Raw genomic sequence first — 17242 nt, 5'->3', positions numbered from 1 at the left:
CTCACATTCCTTCAGTTCTTTGATTTGGGTGATGGGCAGCAGAGGTCCCTTCTGATAACTCTCTGGAGTCTTTCCTTGTTACTGTTTTCTTTTGGTTGAAAATGATCTTTATGCAATATGTCGTATCTTTATGGCACCTTGTAAAGATGGATCTTACAGATTTTTCTTTGAGCCTTACATGCAAGTTTGCTGGACTTTCCTAACGGATGCATACTAATATACATGTGCATGCTTACTTGGATGGGAAACGAAGCTAGGGATACCCAATGGCTCCTCCTATCCCTTCACCATGGAATATCCCCCACAGCAAAGATCGCCTCCATAGAGCAGAATACCTCACCCATAAATCTGGTTTTGAGTTCGAGGGGTTCACCCAGGGCTCTGTGCATCCAACTGATGCCACACAGTTGACCAGGAGGAGACGAATGAGCACGTGTACATCTGAAACCTGCTCTGGAGTTAGTCCCTGAAGCTGAGATGAAGCCGTGACATCTCTGACTCTCCCAAGCTTGCCTCTGCAAGGCAGGTGGTTCGCCTCGATGTTTTGTCTGTGAATTGGTAACTTGGAAAAAGGAGCCGTGTTCAGTCAGCAGTTGTGTTTGGAGTTGTTTCTTTGGTTCTGAAGAAAAGGCAGCAAAATGAAGCTATCCTGGGTAATGGCGAAGACCTGGCAGCACGAGCTTAGCTGTGGGTTCATGTACTTTGCTGCGGAGCAGGTCTGCGTAGCCCCCGCTGGGGACCGTACTGCATCTTCGCTGGTCTCCTTCCTCTGCTTGTGAGATTGAAGTTCAAGGATGACTTGGTAAACAGCCATGTGCTATGCAGAGAGAGTTTGACTGTCTTAACCTTTTTAAGTGGTTCTTGTTTGAGTTTTGAGTTAATCAGTCAGACTTCTTCCCCTGATATTTCTTCCCCGGTGAATGCATAAATAGGTCTTTTACCCTTCCCTTTCCTAAGAACCTGCCGGTAGGAATATAGCTTCTCCCGGCACTCAGTTGTCTTTTATCACAGGAGGGTTTTTTGATTTGTTTTTTCTTTTGACCCATTTAATGTGCCTGCTTTTCCCCCAGAGAAGGAGGTTGGAATATCTGCGAGCTGTACCTGCCTTACAGGGAGAGGATGGCAAAGGAGAGGCTGGATTGTGAGAGTTAAAGGATCAATATTTCTGCAAAGAGACTTGAATGTGTTAGTTATTACTGAAATATTGATATTTTTATTACCTAAGCCATGCTGTTCACTGGGAGAAAAACCAAACCAGGGCTTGGTATTACAGCTGTCTGTTCTCTCAGCCATTTTCTCCCAAAGTCTTTCCTCTCTCCCTCCATCTGATGCTGCTCAGCCCTCTCGGGTGGTATCTCGACTGTGAAGTATCATTAACGAATGATCGTTAATGAATGCGTTGCCTAAATTCAGCTCCTGGGAGGGCTGCCATTAGTCTTTCTGGGAAGTTTGTCTTTCCCCCAAACTTGGCTCATCTTGAAATGCCGCGCACAGGTAGCAAAACAGGTTTAGATTCCTGTTACCGAACAGGACCAAAAGTGAATACGTTGGTGGAAATCCTGAGAGCTTTGAAGTTGGCAATTACAGGCCAGGGTATGGAAAAGGCTAATTGTAAAGAAGGGATCTAATTTGTTTTTCTTCCATAAGTGAATGTGATTTTACAGTTGAAAGGCCCAGATGCATCTGTGTTATCTCCAGCTCTCCTCCCATGCGATTCTCCTTGTTGTCACTCGTACTGGTGTCTTTGATACTGAACATTGCTGATGTGGCAGAAAAACAAAGGTGCTTCGGGGCTCTGGCCACCGGGGACTCAGTTGCTCTGACCAGAGGGGTTGATCTTGCTGTATAATTGCTTCTTCAGGTTATTTCTATGGATATCCATTCAGTCCCTCTTTATATTTCATCCGGGTGTAACCTTACAGGTGAAGAACAACAGCAGTGCTATGTGACCTGAGGAGTGCTCATGTCTTACATTAATGTGCACTACGAATGTATACAGAATAAATGGAATATGATGATTATCTGGTGGTCCTGTCTTTTGTGTGTGGGGCAATGAGACAACTGTCACGTTTCAAAGAGAATTTTGCTTTTTATTTAAAATTGAGAGTCAGGGCAACAATCACCAGTTGTTCTCACGCAATTCAAGCTGGACTTCTTGCAATTTTTGTTTTCCAGGTCTCCCTGCCCTGAGGGAATAATGTCTATGTCCCTATGCATTCTACCTGGAGCAATGGTTGCTGTCTTCCACCTGGCTAGTTTCACTGCGATAGGCTTAAAAAAGAAATGAAGAGAAACGCGTATGCAGGGACAGACACCTTTCCCTCTCTTGGCTGGTGACCCATGGGGTATTTGCAGGACAATTCCAGATTTCCATGGAGCTGAGCATCAGGAGGAAATTATGAAGTTGCCTTGGAAATTGATGTGCTGTGAATGGAGGTAGAAAATAGCAAGAATATTCATCGTCTCTGGAGTACCTACCCTTTAAGATGTGTTTTTTCCACCATGGGTAATTTAAGCTAATAGTTTGGAGTGGTGGAATTCGGGGGCTGGTGGGAATGAGGTGCTTTTGGCAATGTTGAACAAGATGTGGCTTCCCTCTCCCTGGCTGTGCGGATCTGCTCTAGGCACAGGGCCTTTCCATGGGTTCTCTGCCATCGCTCTGTGCAAAGAGTTGATTTGCTTGTTTTTCCAAATTCTACAGCAAATGAGAGCTAATCGTGCGGTAACATGCACAGTTTAATTGCTTGGCTTATAAAATTCCCCCTGAAAACTCTTCCCCAGCAGGAATCGACTTAAGAACAGCTAATAAAGCCATCTGTGCCTTCCTAAGTGAGCGTGCCTTCGTGTGCGGTGTCTTTCCAGCCCAAATCCTTGTGTTTCTTTCCTCCAGGGTCATTCCATGACTTTCTAAAATGCTGGAGGTAAGAACTGGAAGGGAAACAAAGGAGATAACACAATTGACGATAAACCCATGTTATTATTTCCATCCCATCCCTGGAAAACACAATGAAACATTTTTCATTTCTCTTTCTAGGAAGACTTTGATGGCCCTATCAAAAAGAAGTTGAAATAGCTTGGAAATAGCATGGCGTTTGCCACTGCTGTTTGACTTGGAGTTTTTGGGATAGCCCTTCGCATTGTGGGGAAATCTCTTCTGCATTTCTAAACTTCGGATGCCTGAGTGGACACTGATGCAGGGAGGTGGGGTCCGTTTTGGGGTGTATAAGGAGGTGATGTAAAGCTCCAGCATCAGCTTGGGGTCCGGGACTGAGCAGGGTGACTGGAGGTCTCTTCGGAAACTGCCCTTAGGAGAAGATCATCGTGAAGTGGCTGATCCTTGCCCTGGTTTGGGAATTCAAATGTTAGACTTAAAGCCTAGCTGTTTATTCCAGGAGCCGTTCTCATGGTTGCTTAGGAAAGGAGGAATATTTATTTTAATGGGCATGGAAGCTGTTCATCTGTGTCCTATAATGTCTGTTTTGGAAATAAACCACTAAAACCAGCTCGTGCAGCACCGAGTAAAGGATACGTGTGCTTGTGCGCAGTGCATAAACACAGCTGCTCCGGTCATACCCGTGCCATTGCAGCTCCCACCAACGGCTTTTCTTGGTTGGAGAACCCAAGCAGAGAGCAATTGTGCTCCAGGCCAAGTGCATATAGCTATTTTAAATCAATCACATGGAGCAAGACTGTTTAAATTATCAAAGGGGAGAGCATTAACTCGGATGGGATTCAGCACCTTCAGGCGGGTTTTAGCTGACATAGTGCTTGCGACAGGCTTTAGTGACCAGGGGAAGCTCCTGGCAGTCCCATATTCATGTTTATTAAGTTCTATGCTACCGTTTGTTGAGGGAAGTAGCAAAAGCTTGTGTCTGGGGCAGGGGCGGAGAACCGGGGTGGTAAATTATCCTGGAGTTGGGACCAGTCACTTCTCTGTGTTTTTGCCATGGGTAAAGCACAGCCTAGAGCAGGCTAGGAAATTCAGGGTGGTGGCAATGTTTTTGACAAGGTTTCTGTCCCCGATGGCTCTGGGAGTGGTGTCTGCAGGCAGGAGAGTTCTTTGGGTCATGGGGGAGGCTGGATCCCACTTTAGAGCCCTAATCCTGCGAAATGCTCCGTCGAGAGTTACTGGCTTTTGGGAGATGGTGCCCACCTCTGCAGTGGCTGTTGATTTAATAGGATTTGTTGGCTCATGTTGGAAGTGTTTAAGCCCTCCGGATGGCCAGGACGGCTGCTGCTTACAGCTCATCTCTTTTGCTGGTTTTGCGGTGTCCCGGGAGAGTTGGCCGTGGGATGCAAAGGGGATCCGTGCTCATCTGGGAGAGAGGGGATTCCCTGGGCTGGAGCTGTTTGTGTGGGGGCTGGGCCATCGCACCAGCACAGAAAAGAAACGGAAAGCGAAGGAGGAGAAATGCCCAGAGCTTGGCCCCGAGGAGAAGTCCTGCTTGGAGCGGCGTGGGGGACACGGGATCTCTGATGTTAGAAACTGTAAATCCTTGAATCCCGTTAGACTAAATGCCTCGGCAAACAAGCGCTGTCTAACTTTGGGTCAAGAAGTGCCACAAGTAGAATGTGTTTGTGTGTGCTGTAGAGGGCACCTTATTCCTTTGTCTTTTGGCAAGGCTGAGTCCCCGTGGGGACCTGCAGATAACACTCGGTATATTGACGTTTTGATAACTGCTCTTTGCTTTCAGCTAGAATTTGCTTTTTATCCAATCTTAATAAGTTGATCTTTCTATCAATCCTGCTAGCAAACAAGATAATTGCTTTATTATAGTCTCAATATCCAGCAAAGGACACACATTCCCCGGTGCTCCCGAGGGAACAAAATCAGTGCGGAGGGTTGACACGGGATGAGTGCAGCGATAGCGATGCCGGGCTATCGGCGGATGATGGAGGGCACGACTTCCCTGGCTGCCTGGAGCGGGGATGCAAGCGGTGCCGGAGGAGGTCTAGAAAATATTTAGGTTATAACTGAAAACATTTTGGTCCATTTGCTAGGAAATGTTTAGGTTATAATCAAAAATGTTTTGGTCTGTTTGCTAGAAAATATTTAGGTTATAACCGAAAACGTTTTGGTCTGTTTGGGTGTTTGTTGGCAGTTAGGGAGGTCTGTGTTTGTAGTTCTCTTATTTTCACAGGAAAAAAAGCAAACAAGAAATTTCCTGACTTTCTGGGCTGGTGCGAGGACCCGGTGGGTGAAGCTGTGGCTCGGCCGGCCCTGAAGGCTTCCTCCACGGGTGGGTTAAACCTCCCCACGCAGGGAGGCACAGCACCTGCCTTTTAACGCAGGACGGAAAGGGAATCAGTTGTTCCACAAAAAAAAAAAAAGGAAAAATATGTGATTTCCATCCAAAATAGTATGAGAGCAGAAGCAGGATTGAGGTGTACGACATATGGAAACCAGCCTGGAGGAGAGGATGGCGAAGGACTGGGAGGCTGATGAAGAGGTGGAGAAGGACAGACCAGATGAAGAAGCGGAGAAGGACGGACCAGAAGGCAGAACAGCGCTGGAAACCACCTACGAGAACGCAGGAGAAGAAACCTCGTGGGCTCAATGAGCCCCTGGGGCAGGGGGAGCAGAGCAGCCGGCTCCAGCTCTTTGCAACTGGAAAAGCTTCCACGCCAGCAGCCATCCCTCCTCCACACCAGCAGGTCCCCGCGGGCGGGCGGGCGGAAGAACGGCAGACAAAAGTCCGACGCTTTTCCATCCTGCGCCAAGAGCCGCGAGCGCCTTTGTTTTGAGAAAAGGTTTGAACAGGATTTGGCAAACACAGATAACGCCTCACCGCAGTGACGTTTGGGTCCCTCCTCTCTCTGCTGCGATAAGAGCTGGCCTCTTTCCGATGGTAACACTTTGATCTTGCTATCGAAGACGTGTGTTGCTCTATTCTCACCTGAGCGCCTCGCTAAGGACACAAACTCCTCAAAATCCTTGTGGCCCAAAATACAAAGAAACCCTTGAAGCCGGGGGTGCGCGTGGTGGTAATGGAAAATGGAGGTCAGCAGATAAGGGGGGGTCACTGCTTCCCAGTATAAAACTGGGGAGTCTGGGCAGCTCAGCCCATCTGCTGCGCTCTCCCAGAGGGTGTGTGTGGACCGGTGGACAACTCCTGCACCATGAAGTGGCTCGTCCTGGCCTTGGTGTGTCTCCAGCTCTCGGAGGGGCTGGTGAGGTGGGTGTCCTGCAGCAGCCGCTGCAGCAGGAGCGGGGTGGATAACAGAGACCGGCTGCAGTTGTAACCTGCCCGGGCTGCGCTGCATCCCCAAGGATGCTGACCAAGTCTGGCCAGGTGTGACTCCGGGCTCCTGCACCTCCGCAGACCATCGTGGTCCTAGCCCAGGCTGCACCGCTCGCTGGGAGGGCAGCTGAGCGGAGGGCTCCCATTGTGGCAGGGTTCAAAGGAGTCCAGGGAACCGATCATTTGAAAATGCCCAAATCTTCTCCTGATTTCCTGCTGTGTTTTGGTTTTGGTTTTTTCTCTGTACAGAATCAAACTGAAGAAAGCCAAGTCTATACGGGAGAAAATGAGGGAGGCCGGAGTGCTGGAGGACTACTTGAAGAAAATTAAATATGATCCAGTTAAGAAATACCGCTTCAGTGAGGACTACGTTGTGTATGAGCCGATAACCAACCACCTGGATGTGAGTACCCCAGGTTCCCCTCTCGCTGCCTGTCCGTACACCACGCTCCCCTTTCCCTCTCACTTCCCAGCTGCCGGAACGAGCAGGAGTCTCCAGGAGTGAGAGATTGCTTTTTGCCCCACTCTTTTTTAAGCTTCTATTTTAGACTTTAGAAAAGTTTTCCCCCAGCAATGAAAAGCGATGCTTTTCTGTATGTAACAAAAGGCGTAACAAAATAAATATTTAATATTACATCTTTTGGGAGAAAAAGCAGAGTGGAGTTCGGTCTGTTCCTGCCTACTTCGTTATTCGCAAGAGTGAGCCTGGCATTCCCCAGCACCCTGCAAAGCGCTGGCAGGCGAAAGCCTGGTCTGTCCCTGACCCTGTGGCCAACAGAGACACCCCATCTCTCGTCTGCAGTCCTCCTACTTCGGGGAGATCAGCATCGGGACCCCTCCGCAAAACTTCTTGGTGCTCTTTGACACCGGTTCCTCCAACCTGTGGGTGCCCTCCACCTACTGCCAGTCGCCGGCGTGCTGTGAGTACCGCGGCCGCGTTGCACAGAGCTCCCCAGCAGCACAGCATAGTCCGATTGCCTGGGGGAAATCGCGATGCCAGACCAAAACTGATCCCGGCACGCTGCTCTGGGGTGGTGCTCCCCGGTACCAGCTGGTGCCTTGCTAATGTACATATACAGAGCTCTCTGCCCTTATGTGCCTGGCTAATGAAGATGGCCAAACCGCTACGGCCATCGTGGGTGTCCCCAGAGCGCAGAAATCGCCGTGGTTGTGCCTGACCTTTCATGGCCGGGTGGAGGGAAGAGCAAAGCTACGAATCGCGGAGCTGACGTCCCGCTCCCCCGCAGAGCTCATCCGATGTAACTCGCTGCCGGCGGGAGAGCGATGGGGATTTAACTGCTGATGGTTTTGCTCACGCTGGGTAGCTGATGTGGTTGTGATCACAGCTGTTCCCTTCGGAGGGATGCAGGCAAAACTGGGATGCAAACCCTGCCTTAGAGATAACCGCGAGGCAGAGGAACAGCCCCTTCTGCTCTTCACAACTTGCTCTCTGCCAGGGAAGCCGCTTTCCCAGGCATTATCCCGGCAGAGTGACCGGCGGTGAAATCCCACCGGGGCCAGGCGAGCGCGTGCCCAGGAGCTTTGCCCTCCTCTCTCTCAAGCAGTCAATCACGCCAAGTTCAATCCCAGAGAGTCCTCCACCTTCACCTGCAACACCCAGTCCTACACCCTCTCCTACGGCAGCGGCGCGGTCACAGTGGTGCTGGGCTACGACAGGCTGAGGGTGAGTGCTCCCCGCACCCTCCTTGTCTTCCTGGGCGCTGGGTGCCCTGATGGAAGGAGCCTGGGGACAGCCTAAGGGCAGATCTCATGTCTCGTGTAGCCAAGACTTGGGCAAACCGGGGCCTGAGAGGGGCAGAACCAATATAAAGTGGTTATCGCCACTGTTAGTTACCCAGCTGGGTTTTTACTTTGTTTTAACCCAATTCCTGCTAATTTTCCCAGCTGCCTGGTGATTTTTTCACCACCTATGACCTCGCAGTGGGCTCTTTGGGCTTTCAGAGCATCACTCATCCCATCCGATGGCCGCTCGGGTTTGCCTAACCCCTTCCCCTCCAGATCCAGAGCATCACGGTCGCAAACCAGGAGTTCGGGCTCAGCAGAAACGAGCCAACCCAGCCTTTCTACTATGCCGATTTTGACGGGATCCTGGGAATGGCCTACCCCTCGCTGGCGGCGGGAGGGACGCCCACCGTGCTGCAGGGCATGCTGCAGCAGAACCAGCTCACCCAGCCCATCTTCAGCTTCTACTTCTCTCGGTAAAAATCTGCTGGGGCCCTCTGCACGTCCTGTGTCCCTCTGCCTGTCCCCATGCAGATTCCTTGTGAATTTGTCCCTCGCTAGCCCATGCATATCTCACCGATTTACCAACTCTGTCTTTTTGCAGCCAGCCCAACTACTACTACGGGGGAGAACTCATTCTCGGAGGAGTTGACACTCAGCTCTTCCACGGGGATATTATGTGGGCACCGGTGACCCAGGAGCTTTACTGGCAGGTCGCGCTTGATGAGTGAGTTGTGTTTGTACCTGATGGGCATGACCCACCCGGGCAGCCCATGCGATGAGGGTGGTACAGCTGTCCTCCAGACGAAGCTGCAGCTATTGCAGCAGGCGTGGGCTGGAGGCAGGGGTTAGGCGCTGCATTTCAGAGCATCCCAGACTTACAGATTCAGCCAAGACACGTTTAGTTGCCAGTGGGTGCTTAAAGTGACATCCTTCTCCCTGTTCTCCTCCCAGGTTTGCTATCGGAGAGTCAGCGACCGGCTGGTGCAGCCAGGGCTGCCAGGCCATCGTGGACACGGGGACGTTCCTGCTGACAGTGCCCCAGGAGTACATGGGCAGCTTCCTTCAGGCACTGGGTGCCCAGCTGACCTCCTATGGTGTAGGTGCAGGGGATGATTCGGAGGTGCGCACGTAGCAGCGGGAAGGCTTGCAAGTGAGCCAGAAGCCATGGGCTTGACCAGATCCTGCAAAACTCACATGGCATCTAGAGAATATGGTGCTGCAGGCATGTCAGGGAGGTGATGTGGCACTGCCAGGGCATGAAGTGTGTGTTACCCCCACATAGCGGGGTATCGCTCCTCTCACAGTCGGTGCTGTTCCAGACATAACCTCCTCTTCACCCTCTCTCCGCAGTATGCAGTTGACTGCAATGAGATCCAGAACATGCCCACCATCACCTTCATCATCAACGGAGCTCAGCTCCCACTCTCCCCCTCTGCCTACGTTTTGAACGTATGTATTAGCTGAGCAGCTTCATCTGGCTGAGTCCTTGAGGGCCAGGAAAGGACCTGGTGCTTCTTGACGAGTAGCGATGCTCTCCCTCCCTGCAGCCCAGCTGGCAGGGTCCTGGTGCTTGTCTGAGGCTCTGATCCCCGTTATTCCCCCCTTACAGAACAACGGCTACTGCAGTCTTGGGGTTGAGACCACTTACCTGCCTTCCCAGAACGGGCAGCCGCTCTGGATCTTGGGTGACGTCTTCCTCAAGGAGTATTACACCGTCTTTGACATGGCCAACAACCGTGTTGGCTTCGCCCCGTCGGCGTAGAGGAGTGGAGCAGCGAAATCCAGCCCCTGTCCTGGCCAAACACACCTTAGCCAGCACTGCTGGAGTGCTACGGGATTCCTATGGACCTTTATGTTCCTTTATGTGTCTGCATGGCTCCCTGTCCCTCCGGGACTTCTGTGTAAGTGTGTTCTCACAGTCTCCTGTTACAAATAAACCCCAACATCCCAAATCGTCTCTGACCTTTTGAGTTTGTTGAGTGACGACTGAGCGCAGATTGATGGGTTGTGTGTCTCGGCCACTCTTTCTCCGGCAAGGTAAGCGCCGTGATAAACTCCTAGGCAGATTTCCACAGAGTCAGCACGGGGAAAGCGGTGGGGAAGCTGTCCCTGACTGCTTCAAATCTAAAGTCAATGTATTTATGTTTCTTGCAAAGGGGTATGACATGCTGCCGATCGTAACGGCTGTGGGACTGAGTCTCAGCCTTTAGCTATGGTGAATTATTGAGCTTGGGGGTGGCTCTGATGAAGGCAGCAGGCTCCGAGCTGCAGCTCAGCTCACAGCCCGATGGGCGCAGGGACGGGAGCGACCAGCCCTTCCCCATGCTGGTGCCCGGGGTAGCTCCTGCAGACGGTGCAGCCCGGCTTCCAAGCCCTTGGATAGGAAGATGTCCCACCGCCCAGCCCCGTCCCCTCTGCAAGGTTTGTGTGACTCAGCTGGGGGCTGCAGACTTTGAAAGCAGGCAGCTGCCGTTCCCCAAATCCCAGCTGCTGCCCTTGGGCCTGCCTGCACCCCGCTTCTGTCCTCCTTGTCCTCAATGAGGGACAAGCCCAGAATGAGTGCCCTGAGCCCGATTCCTGCAAGGGCTTTGCTTTGCAGGTGAGAAGCACCATGCGCCAGGCTGCGGTGCAGGGGATCAGGACACCAAATTGTCACTGGGGTTGGTCTTAAACACCGACCGCAGCCCTGGGGACAGGAGTTCCTCGAGGGATCCCCCAAAAAGCCAGCTCTGCTCTGTGCCATCAGGCTCTGGTGCATGTCTGGAAATGCCATGCGTGTCCCTAACGGGGCGGCACGGCTTCCTCCTCCTCCAGCCGCCGCTTGCTGCCGGGCTGCACTGTCACTTCAGGGGGGTGCTCACCAGCACCTACCCAGGCAAATACGGAGTTAGCTGGTGGTGGTGGACATTGCTTTGCTTGCAGGTTGTGGTGGCCTTGGAGTGACTGTGGGGACACGCTGTCCCGTCTCTTGCTGCTGCTGGTACTTGCAGGGCTCAACCCATCGCTCCGACCGGCCGAGGATAAAGCCCCGGGGCCGGTCGGTCCCCAGGTCTGTCCCTCTTGCTGGGCATCGGGAAACCTCGTCAGAGGTGCATGTGGGAAGCCACTAATCTTCCTTGCAGCTGGGTAAGGTTTAACAAAGTCCTGTGATTAAGTCAGAGTGGGAATATGAGGCCAGATTAGGTTAGCCATAACATCCAAACGACCCCTAGATCCTGAAGCGGGGCTATTCAGTCAGGTAAAACAACAGCCGGAGTATTGGGAATCGTGGTCTGTGGCCAAAGGGGACGGGAAACACCTTGGCCGGGGGAGGCTTGGGTAACACCGCTCTTTCCCGGGATCCAAACTTGTTTCTTAGAAGCTCTTTATCACTGGAGCTCATTATCAGATATATTAATAGCTCTGTCATTTCACCAGAGAAAGGACACAAACTCCTCTGTGCTTTGTGTCAAAATATTGACAGAGGCTGAGCGCAGCGAGACGGAGATTAGATAGGGGTGGATAGCCAGGGAGGGCATTTCTCCTCCGCTATAAAACGGGGAGGTTTCTGCGAGCTGAAGCTGCTCTGGCAGTAGCGGTGCCAGGAGAGGACAGGCGACGGCGGATGGTGTCCCTGCTAGTCTTTGCTCTTCCCTTTGCTCCCTGCAGGATCCATCGGAGCAAAGGCAGATCCATCGCAGCAAAGGCAGATCCATCAGGATGCGATGGAGGAGGACGAAGGGATGCCAGGGGTTTTCTGAGCTGCCGCAGGCTCAAAGCACTGGTCCAACGCCGACACCTCGGACAGGAGCAGCAAGGCTCCGCTGGGGTCCATCCCCACTGTTAGCAGAGACTGGGGAGTCTGCAAGTGCCCTACAGCAAAGGACAGCGGGGCTGCTCCTGCCCGACCCCAGGCAGAGCTGCGCTGGCCCCCCCCCTGCCTGCTCCCTGGGGTGCGTATGTTGGTGACCCCCGTGGGACAAATTCAGATCTGGACAAAGGGTTTGGTCCCAGCGAAATGGAAGCAGAACCGCAGCGTGTGGCGGGTGCTTGAAGCGATATGTGTTAAAGCACGAGGTTAAGGTGGGGCTGGCCCAGCGCCGCGTCCCCCAGGCAGAGGGGTCTGAGCAGCCTCCGGCTGTTGGTGGAGCTGGGGCTCCTTTGCTGAGAGCTTTGCACAGAAGAACAACCTCACGCTTGTCTCCTCAGGTTTTCTATGGGAGATGAGGCCACTGGCCAGCACAGATGAGGCTGCCAGGCTGATGGGGACGTGGGGACAGTCATCATCCCCCCGCCAGCATGCGGCAGAGTTTCTGCAGGCGGTGAGCGCCCAGGCTTCGGACTACAAGGCTGAGCAGCATCCTCGGGGTACCAGATGCCAGGATGGGTCCTCAGTGACCCGGCGGGGACTGGCAGGGCTGTCTGGCTGGTAGCACCCTGCCAGGGGGAGGAAAAGGTCTCCCGGGACTAAAAATCCCCTGCAACTGAATGCCTAAACACGCACGCCCCTGCACCTCTCCAGCCTGGGTATGACCAGCATAACTCAAAGCGTATGGGAGGCAGCACCAGACGTGTGACCTGAGCATCCTCGGCGTAACTCTGGCACGGATAATAAACTGCAGCAAATCACAGCGTCTTTTGGAGATGGTTGTGTGGTTGCAACCAGGCAGGTAAAGGTCTGTTACGCCTTTCAGGGCTGCTTCACCGAGCAGCCCCCATCTCGGCTTCCTTGGGGGGTGTTAGCAGAGCTGGAGGGCAGTGAAGGGCAGGAGGGGCAGTGACAAAAGGACAAATGCCTGGAAAAGGAGCATGTTGGGGGGTACGTGCTGGTTCCCAGGAGGCTCGGAGCTGGGCTGAAAAGCCACCGCTGCCGTTTCCGTGTTGAGGGAATTGGAGGCAACACAGTCTGGAGACTTGGATGGAACAAATACTGCAGACCCATGGCACTTCCTTGGCTGCCTGGATGGGTCAAAAGGGGAACACCAGCACCACAAATTTCCATTTGCTATAAAGGGTGTGTTTTGCCTTTGTTTTCTGGAAAGATCAAGCTGGTGCTGAAGGCAAGAGAAAATACATTAACTTCTTGATAACAACAGAATTTTACTTTTTATCAGATGTCACATACTTGGTCTCGGTATCAAAGGTACTGGCCAATCTGCTAGAGCCTGAACAGCCGGGAAAGGAGGAAAAATCAGGGCGGCCACGGCGATAAACACACCGCAACCGTTGGCGTTGGGTGGGTGCAGCGATAGAGGAAAGGGGTGTCTGGAGGCAGGGGCTGGGCCCGGCTCCCGGCTATATACACCCTGCCCTGGCCGAGGCAATGCAGGAGCTGCCGTGGAGCCACCACGACCCGGGACCATGCGGTGGCTGGTGCTGGCCCTGCTCTGCCTCCGGCTCGGGGAGGGGATGGTGAGGTGAGCCCCGAGGAGGGTGCAGGGTCCGGCGGCGGAGCGGAGCTCACCCTCGGCACATGGGGGTGCACGTGTGGAAGGGGCTGCCCGGCTGCTCAGGGTCTCGCTGCCATCTCCATCCCACGCAGGATCCCCCTGAGGAAAGGCAGGTCCATGCAGGAGGTGATGAGAGAGAAGGGGGTGCCGGAGGGTTTCCTGAAGAACCTCAGGGGCGACCCTGGTAGGAAATACCAGCTCAATAACACTGTGGCTTACGAACCACTAACAAACTGCCTGGATGTAAGTATTACAGCTTTTTCTTCTTTCTCTGAGCCACCCGGCTCTGGTTTTTGGGGACGCCCTCCTTGCAGCGGGTGGCTCGGCTCCCTCCCTGCTCACGAGTCAAGGGGCTGTGCTGGGCACGGGCAAGGAGTTTTGCTGTCTTTGTAGCCCGGCTCGAAGGGCTGGGTGATATTGGGAGATGAAGGCAGGAGGCAAACACATCTTATCCTGAATTGATTTCTTTGAAAAAAGCCGAGTTTGGTGGTTATAGGGCAGATCTACTACTCCTGGCCTTGCTGCTGACTTCGTTATGAGCTGTAAGCAAGGGATCACCCCTTGCTGTGCTTCAGCTGCCCTCGGTGCACTCAGGGATCGAGCCCTCCCTACAACCCCTTAGCGGTTTGGGTTTCTCAGCTAGCGGAGGGCAGAGAGCTGAAAAGGTTCATTCAAAAAACCAGGCAGAAACAGAAATCCGCCCACGCTCTTGTTCACAGTCCTTCTACTTCGGGGAGATCAGCATCGGGACCCCCCCGCAAAATTTCCTGGTGCTCTTCGACACTGGCTCTGCCAACCTGTGGGTGCCCTCCACCTACTGCCAGACTCCAGCCTGCGGTGAGCATCCCTCAGGGGACAGAGCAGTGCCGGGGGGCCGGGGCTCCCCACCCCTCGGTGCTCTCGGACATCCCTTGGACGCTGCGGGCTGGAGCCATGAAGGGAAATCAGTGAGAGCCGATGGGGTTTGGTGTTTGCTCTCTGCTCGGTGACACCGGCAGGGCTGGGGATCCCCCCCCCGCCTTGCTGGGGATTTCTGCCCATGTGGGGACAGGGATGCTGAACCGAGGGCAGGATGTGACCCGGGGGCTGTGACCTTCTCTCTGTGCAGTGAATCGTGCCAGGTTCAACCCCAGGCTGTCGTCCACCTTCTCAGGCATCGGTGTGACCTATACCCTGAGCTACGGGTTCGGTGACCTCTCGGTGGCTTTAGGGTACGACACCGTGACAGTAAGTGACTTCTGATGTGTTGGTGAGTTGCTGCCATCAGGGTAAGAAGTGACTGTGGTTGTGATCAGTCCAATTCGGTTAAACATTTAGGGGGTAGCTGAAAGTACCTTCTTATTTTGGCTATCAGTGACTGAATCTCCCATGTAGGGTTTATGGCGTGTCAGCATAAATTCACTCGGAGACTGGGATCTGCAAACAAACTCAGTCCAAGTCCTCCGGGCTTTTCATCACTGCTTTGGGCTAAGGGATATCTTTGGCCATGAGTGTTTGCTTTTTACATGGTGGCTGAGCTTTGCCGCTACAGAACATAAGAAATGTCCTGTTGTGAGACTTGCACACAGTGAAAGTGTGATTTTAAACTAATTTAGCTGAGGCAAACCGGTTTTGTGGGTATTTTTATGAAACAATGAGGGTGATGGGACAAAGACTATGAACCAGGCTGCTCCCAACTCCATCTCCCATCTGCGGTGGGGGAGAGCTCAGCACCCCTTGGTGCAGATTTACCTTCGTGTCCTTCCTGGCCACCCCTGCCTCTCCCCAGAAACTCCCTGGTGGGATGTAGCTGTCAAGGGGGATGTCCAAAACACCGACATCTCCCAGCATCTTTCCTCTCCCTCTAGATCCAGAACATCATCCTCAGGAACCAGGAGTTTGGCCTGAGCCTGTTTGAGCCCAGCAGACCCTTTTACTACCTGGACTTCGATGGGATTTTGGGCATGGCTTACCCGGGCGTTGGCATCGGCGGTTACAACACGCTGATGCAGAACATGCTGCAGCAGAGCCAGCTCGCCGAACCCGTCTTCAGCTTCTATTATTCACGGTGAGACCTCTGACAGCGGGTCTCTCCCTTGCACAGCCACAGCCTGGATCCGTCCTTTTCTTCATTCTCTCTCCATCCACACGTTCTCCCACTCACCTGTATGCTACTTTCTACTGAGCAGCCTGCCTGATTTGGGGTTTAATTTTGTGTCTTTCCAGCAACCCGACATATAGTTACGGCGGGGAAGTCATCCTCGGAGGGGTTGACCCCCAGCTGTACTCCGGGGAGGTTTTATGGGCTCCTGTGGTCCAGGAATTGTACTGGAAGATCGGTATCGAGGAGTAAGTGCTGCATCACGGGTCGGAGTGGGTCTTGGAGCGGGGGAGCCTTTTCTGATGCTTTTTCTGCCACTCTCTCCAGGTTCTCTATCGGGCCGTCAGCCACCGGCTGGTGCAGCCAAGGCTGTCACGGCATTGTGGACACCGGGACGTTCCTGCTGACCATCCCAGGACAGTTCATGTCAGCCTTCCTGCAGGCGCTGGGTGCAGAAGAGAGTGACTACGGGGTAGGGGGGAAGGATGCCCTGCACACACGAGGGGCTGATGCCGTGGGATGAGGACACATCTGGGTGGTAATGCTGAGCTATGGAGGGCTCCCGGCATCTCTGGAGCAAAACATCTCACCTGAAACAACCCTGCAGCATTGTATCTCTCCTTGCAGCGGTGTAAAACAAAACTAATTCTTCCAAACATGATAAACCCGGGTCAGCACAGCCCTGCCACAGCCAGAGCTGGGCTGACCCTTAGGGAGCATGGCCGGGGTCACAGCCGGAGGAAGGACGGTGCCCAGCCCCGGGGGTCCTGACCCCTCTGCCCCTCTTTGCTTCTTTTGCAGTTCATCGTCGACTGCAGCAGCGTCCCGAGCATGCCCACCCTCTACTTCGCCATCAGCGGAGCCCAGTTACCGCTGCCTCCCTCTGCCTATGTCTTAAACGTAGGTGTGATTTTATCATTCCCAACATGCGTTTGCCACCATAGGGCGGTTTTGCCCAGGAGAAAGTCAGAGTTTCTTTTCAAACACAGAGGCTTCCAGCAGCCTGAGTGCCATACTTCCTAGCACCCGGTTTCACGGTGCTTTTGCATGCCTGTATGTGACTGTAAGGAGGGTCTAATCCTGCTCCCAGCCAAAGCAGCCATGAAGGCACGGGCAGCACAAATCCCCTGTGCTCCTCACTGGCACTGAAATTTGCTCCTTTTCCCTCGACAGAACGATGGCATCTGTGTTGTTGGGGTTGAGAGCACGTACGTGCCCTCTGCCAGCGGCCAGCCGCTCTGGATCCTCGGCAACCTCTTCCTCCGGCAGTATTACTCCATCTTCGACCTGGCCAACAACAGAGTTGGCTTTGCCCTGTCAGCCTAGGGATGCTGAGCATCGCCTGTGGGGTAATTTATCCCTGCAACACCGCATTCTCCCTTGGACCCGTGTATGGTGATGAGTAGTCTCCAAATCTCCTGTAGTGAATAAAGGGCTGCAAATCCAACTGCCTTGTGTCTCATCTGGCTGCGGCTGAGCAGGATCTGGCACAGTTCTTCTTAATAAAGAACAAAATCTGAGTTCCTGTTCGAGGTTTCCAGGCTGGGAGTTTCAGATGTGCACGGAGCCTTTGAATTTGCAGCGATGACAAATTTGGGGTCACCTTTTTGATTGGGACCCGGATCCCCGCTGCGGCTGGCAGGCTAGCTGGGAAACCGGGATGACCAGGAGAAATTCAGGCTGCACCATGTGCTCCGCCGCGGCTCGGGGACCCCAGGGCTGAGCCGGTGCAGTCGCTGGAGGCT

The 17242-nt window shown here is 53.4% G+C and overlaps 2 protein-coding genes across 2 annotated transcripts; both read left to right on the top strand.

Moving 5' to 3' along the window:
• Positions 1-4493: 4493 nt before the first annotated feature.
• Positions 4494-9937, top strand: LOC142093193 (pepsin B-like). The gene is made up of 10 exons (XM_075174120.1): positions 4494-5240; positions 5362-6176; positions 6492-6645; positions 7045-7162; positions 7808-7926; positions 8262-8461; positions 8590-8712; positions 8940-9084; positions 9339-9437; positions 9598-9937. The coding sequence occupies exons 2-10, from the start codon at positions 6121-6123 to the stop codon at positions 9748-9750; spliced, it is 1167 nt and encodes a 388-aa protein (XP_075030221.1). The 5' UTR covers positions 4494-5240; positions 5362-6120; the 3' UTR covers positions 9751-9937.
• A 3374-nt stretch (positions 9938-13311) lies between these two features.
• On the top strand, positions 13312-16944 carry LOC142093194 (pepsin B-like). Its single transcript, XM_075174121.1, has 9 exons — positions 13312-13384; positions 13510-13660; positions 14137-14254; positions 14526-14644; positions 15265-15464; positions 15623-15745; positions 15825-15969; positions 16299-16397; positions 16671-16944. The coding sequence occupies exons 1-9, from the start codon at positions 13329-13331 to the stop codon at positions 16821-16823; spliced, it is 1164 nt and encodes a 387-aa protein (XP_075030222.1). The 5' UTR covers positions 13312-13328; the 3' UTR covers positions 16824-16944.
• The last annotated feature ends 298 nt before the right edge of the window (positions 16945-17242 follow it).

Source organism: Calonectris borealis, chromosome 26, assembly GCF_964195595.1.
Source record: "Calonectris borealis chromosome 26, bCalBor7.hap1.2, whole genome shotgun sequence".
Classification (NCBI taxonomy): domain Eukaryota; kingdom Metazoa; phylum Chordata; class Aves; order Procellariiformes; family Procellariidae; genus Calonectris; species Calonectris borealis.
The sequence above is the reverse complement of the archived record's forward strand: the minus strand, read 5'-3'. Positions and strand labels throughout refer to the sequence as shown.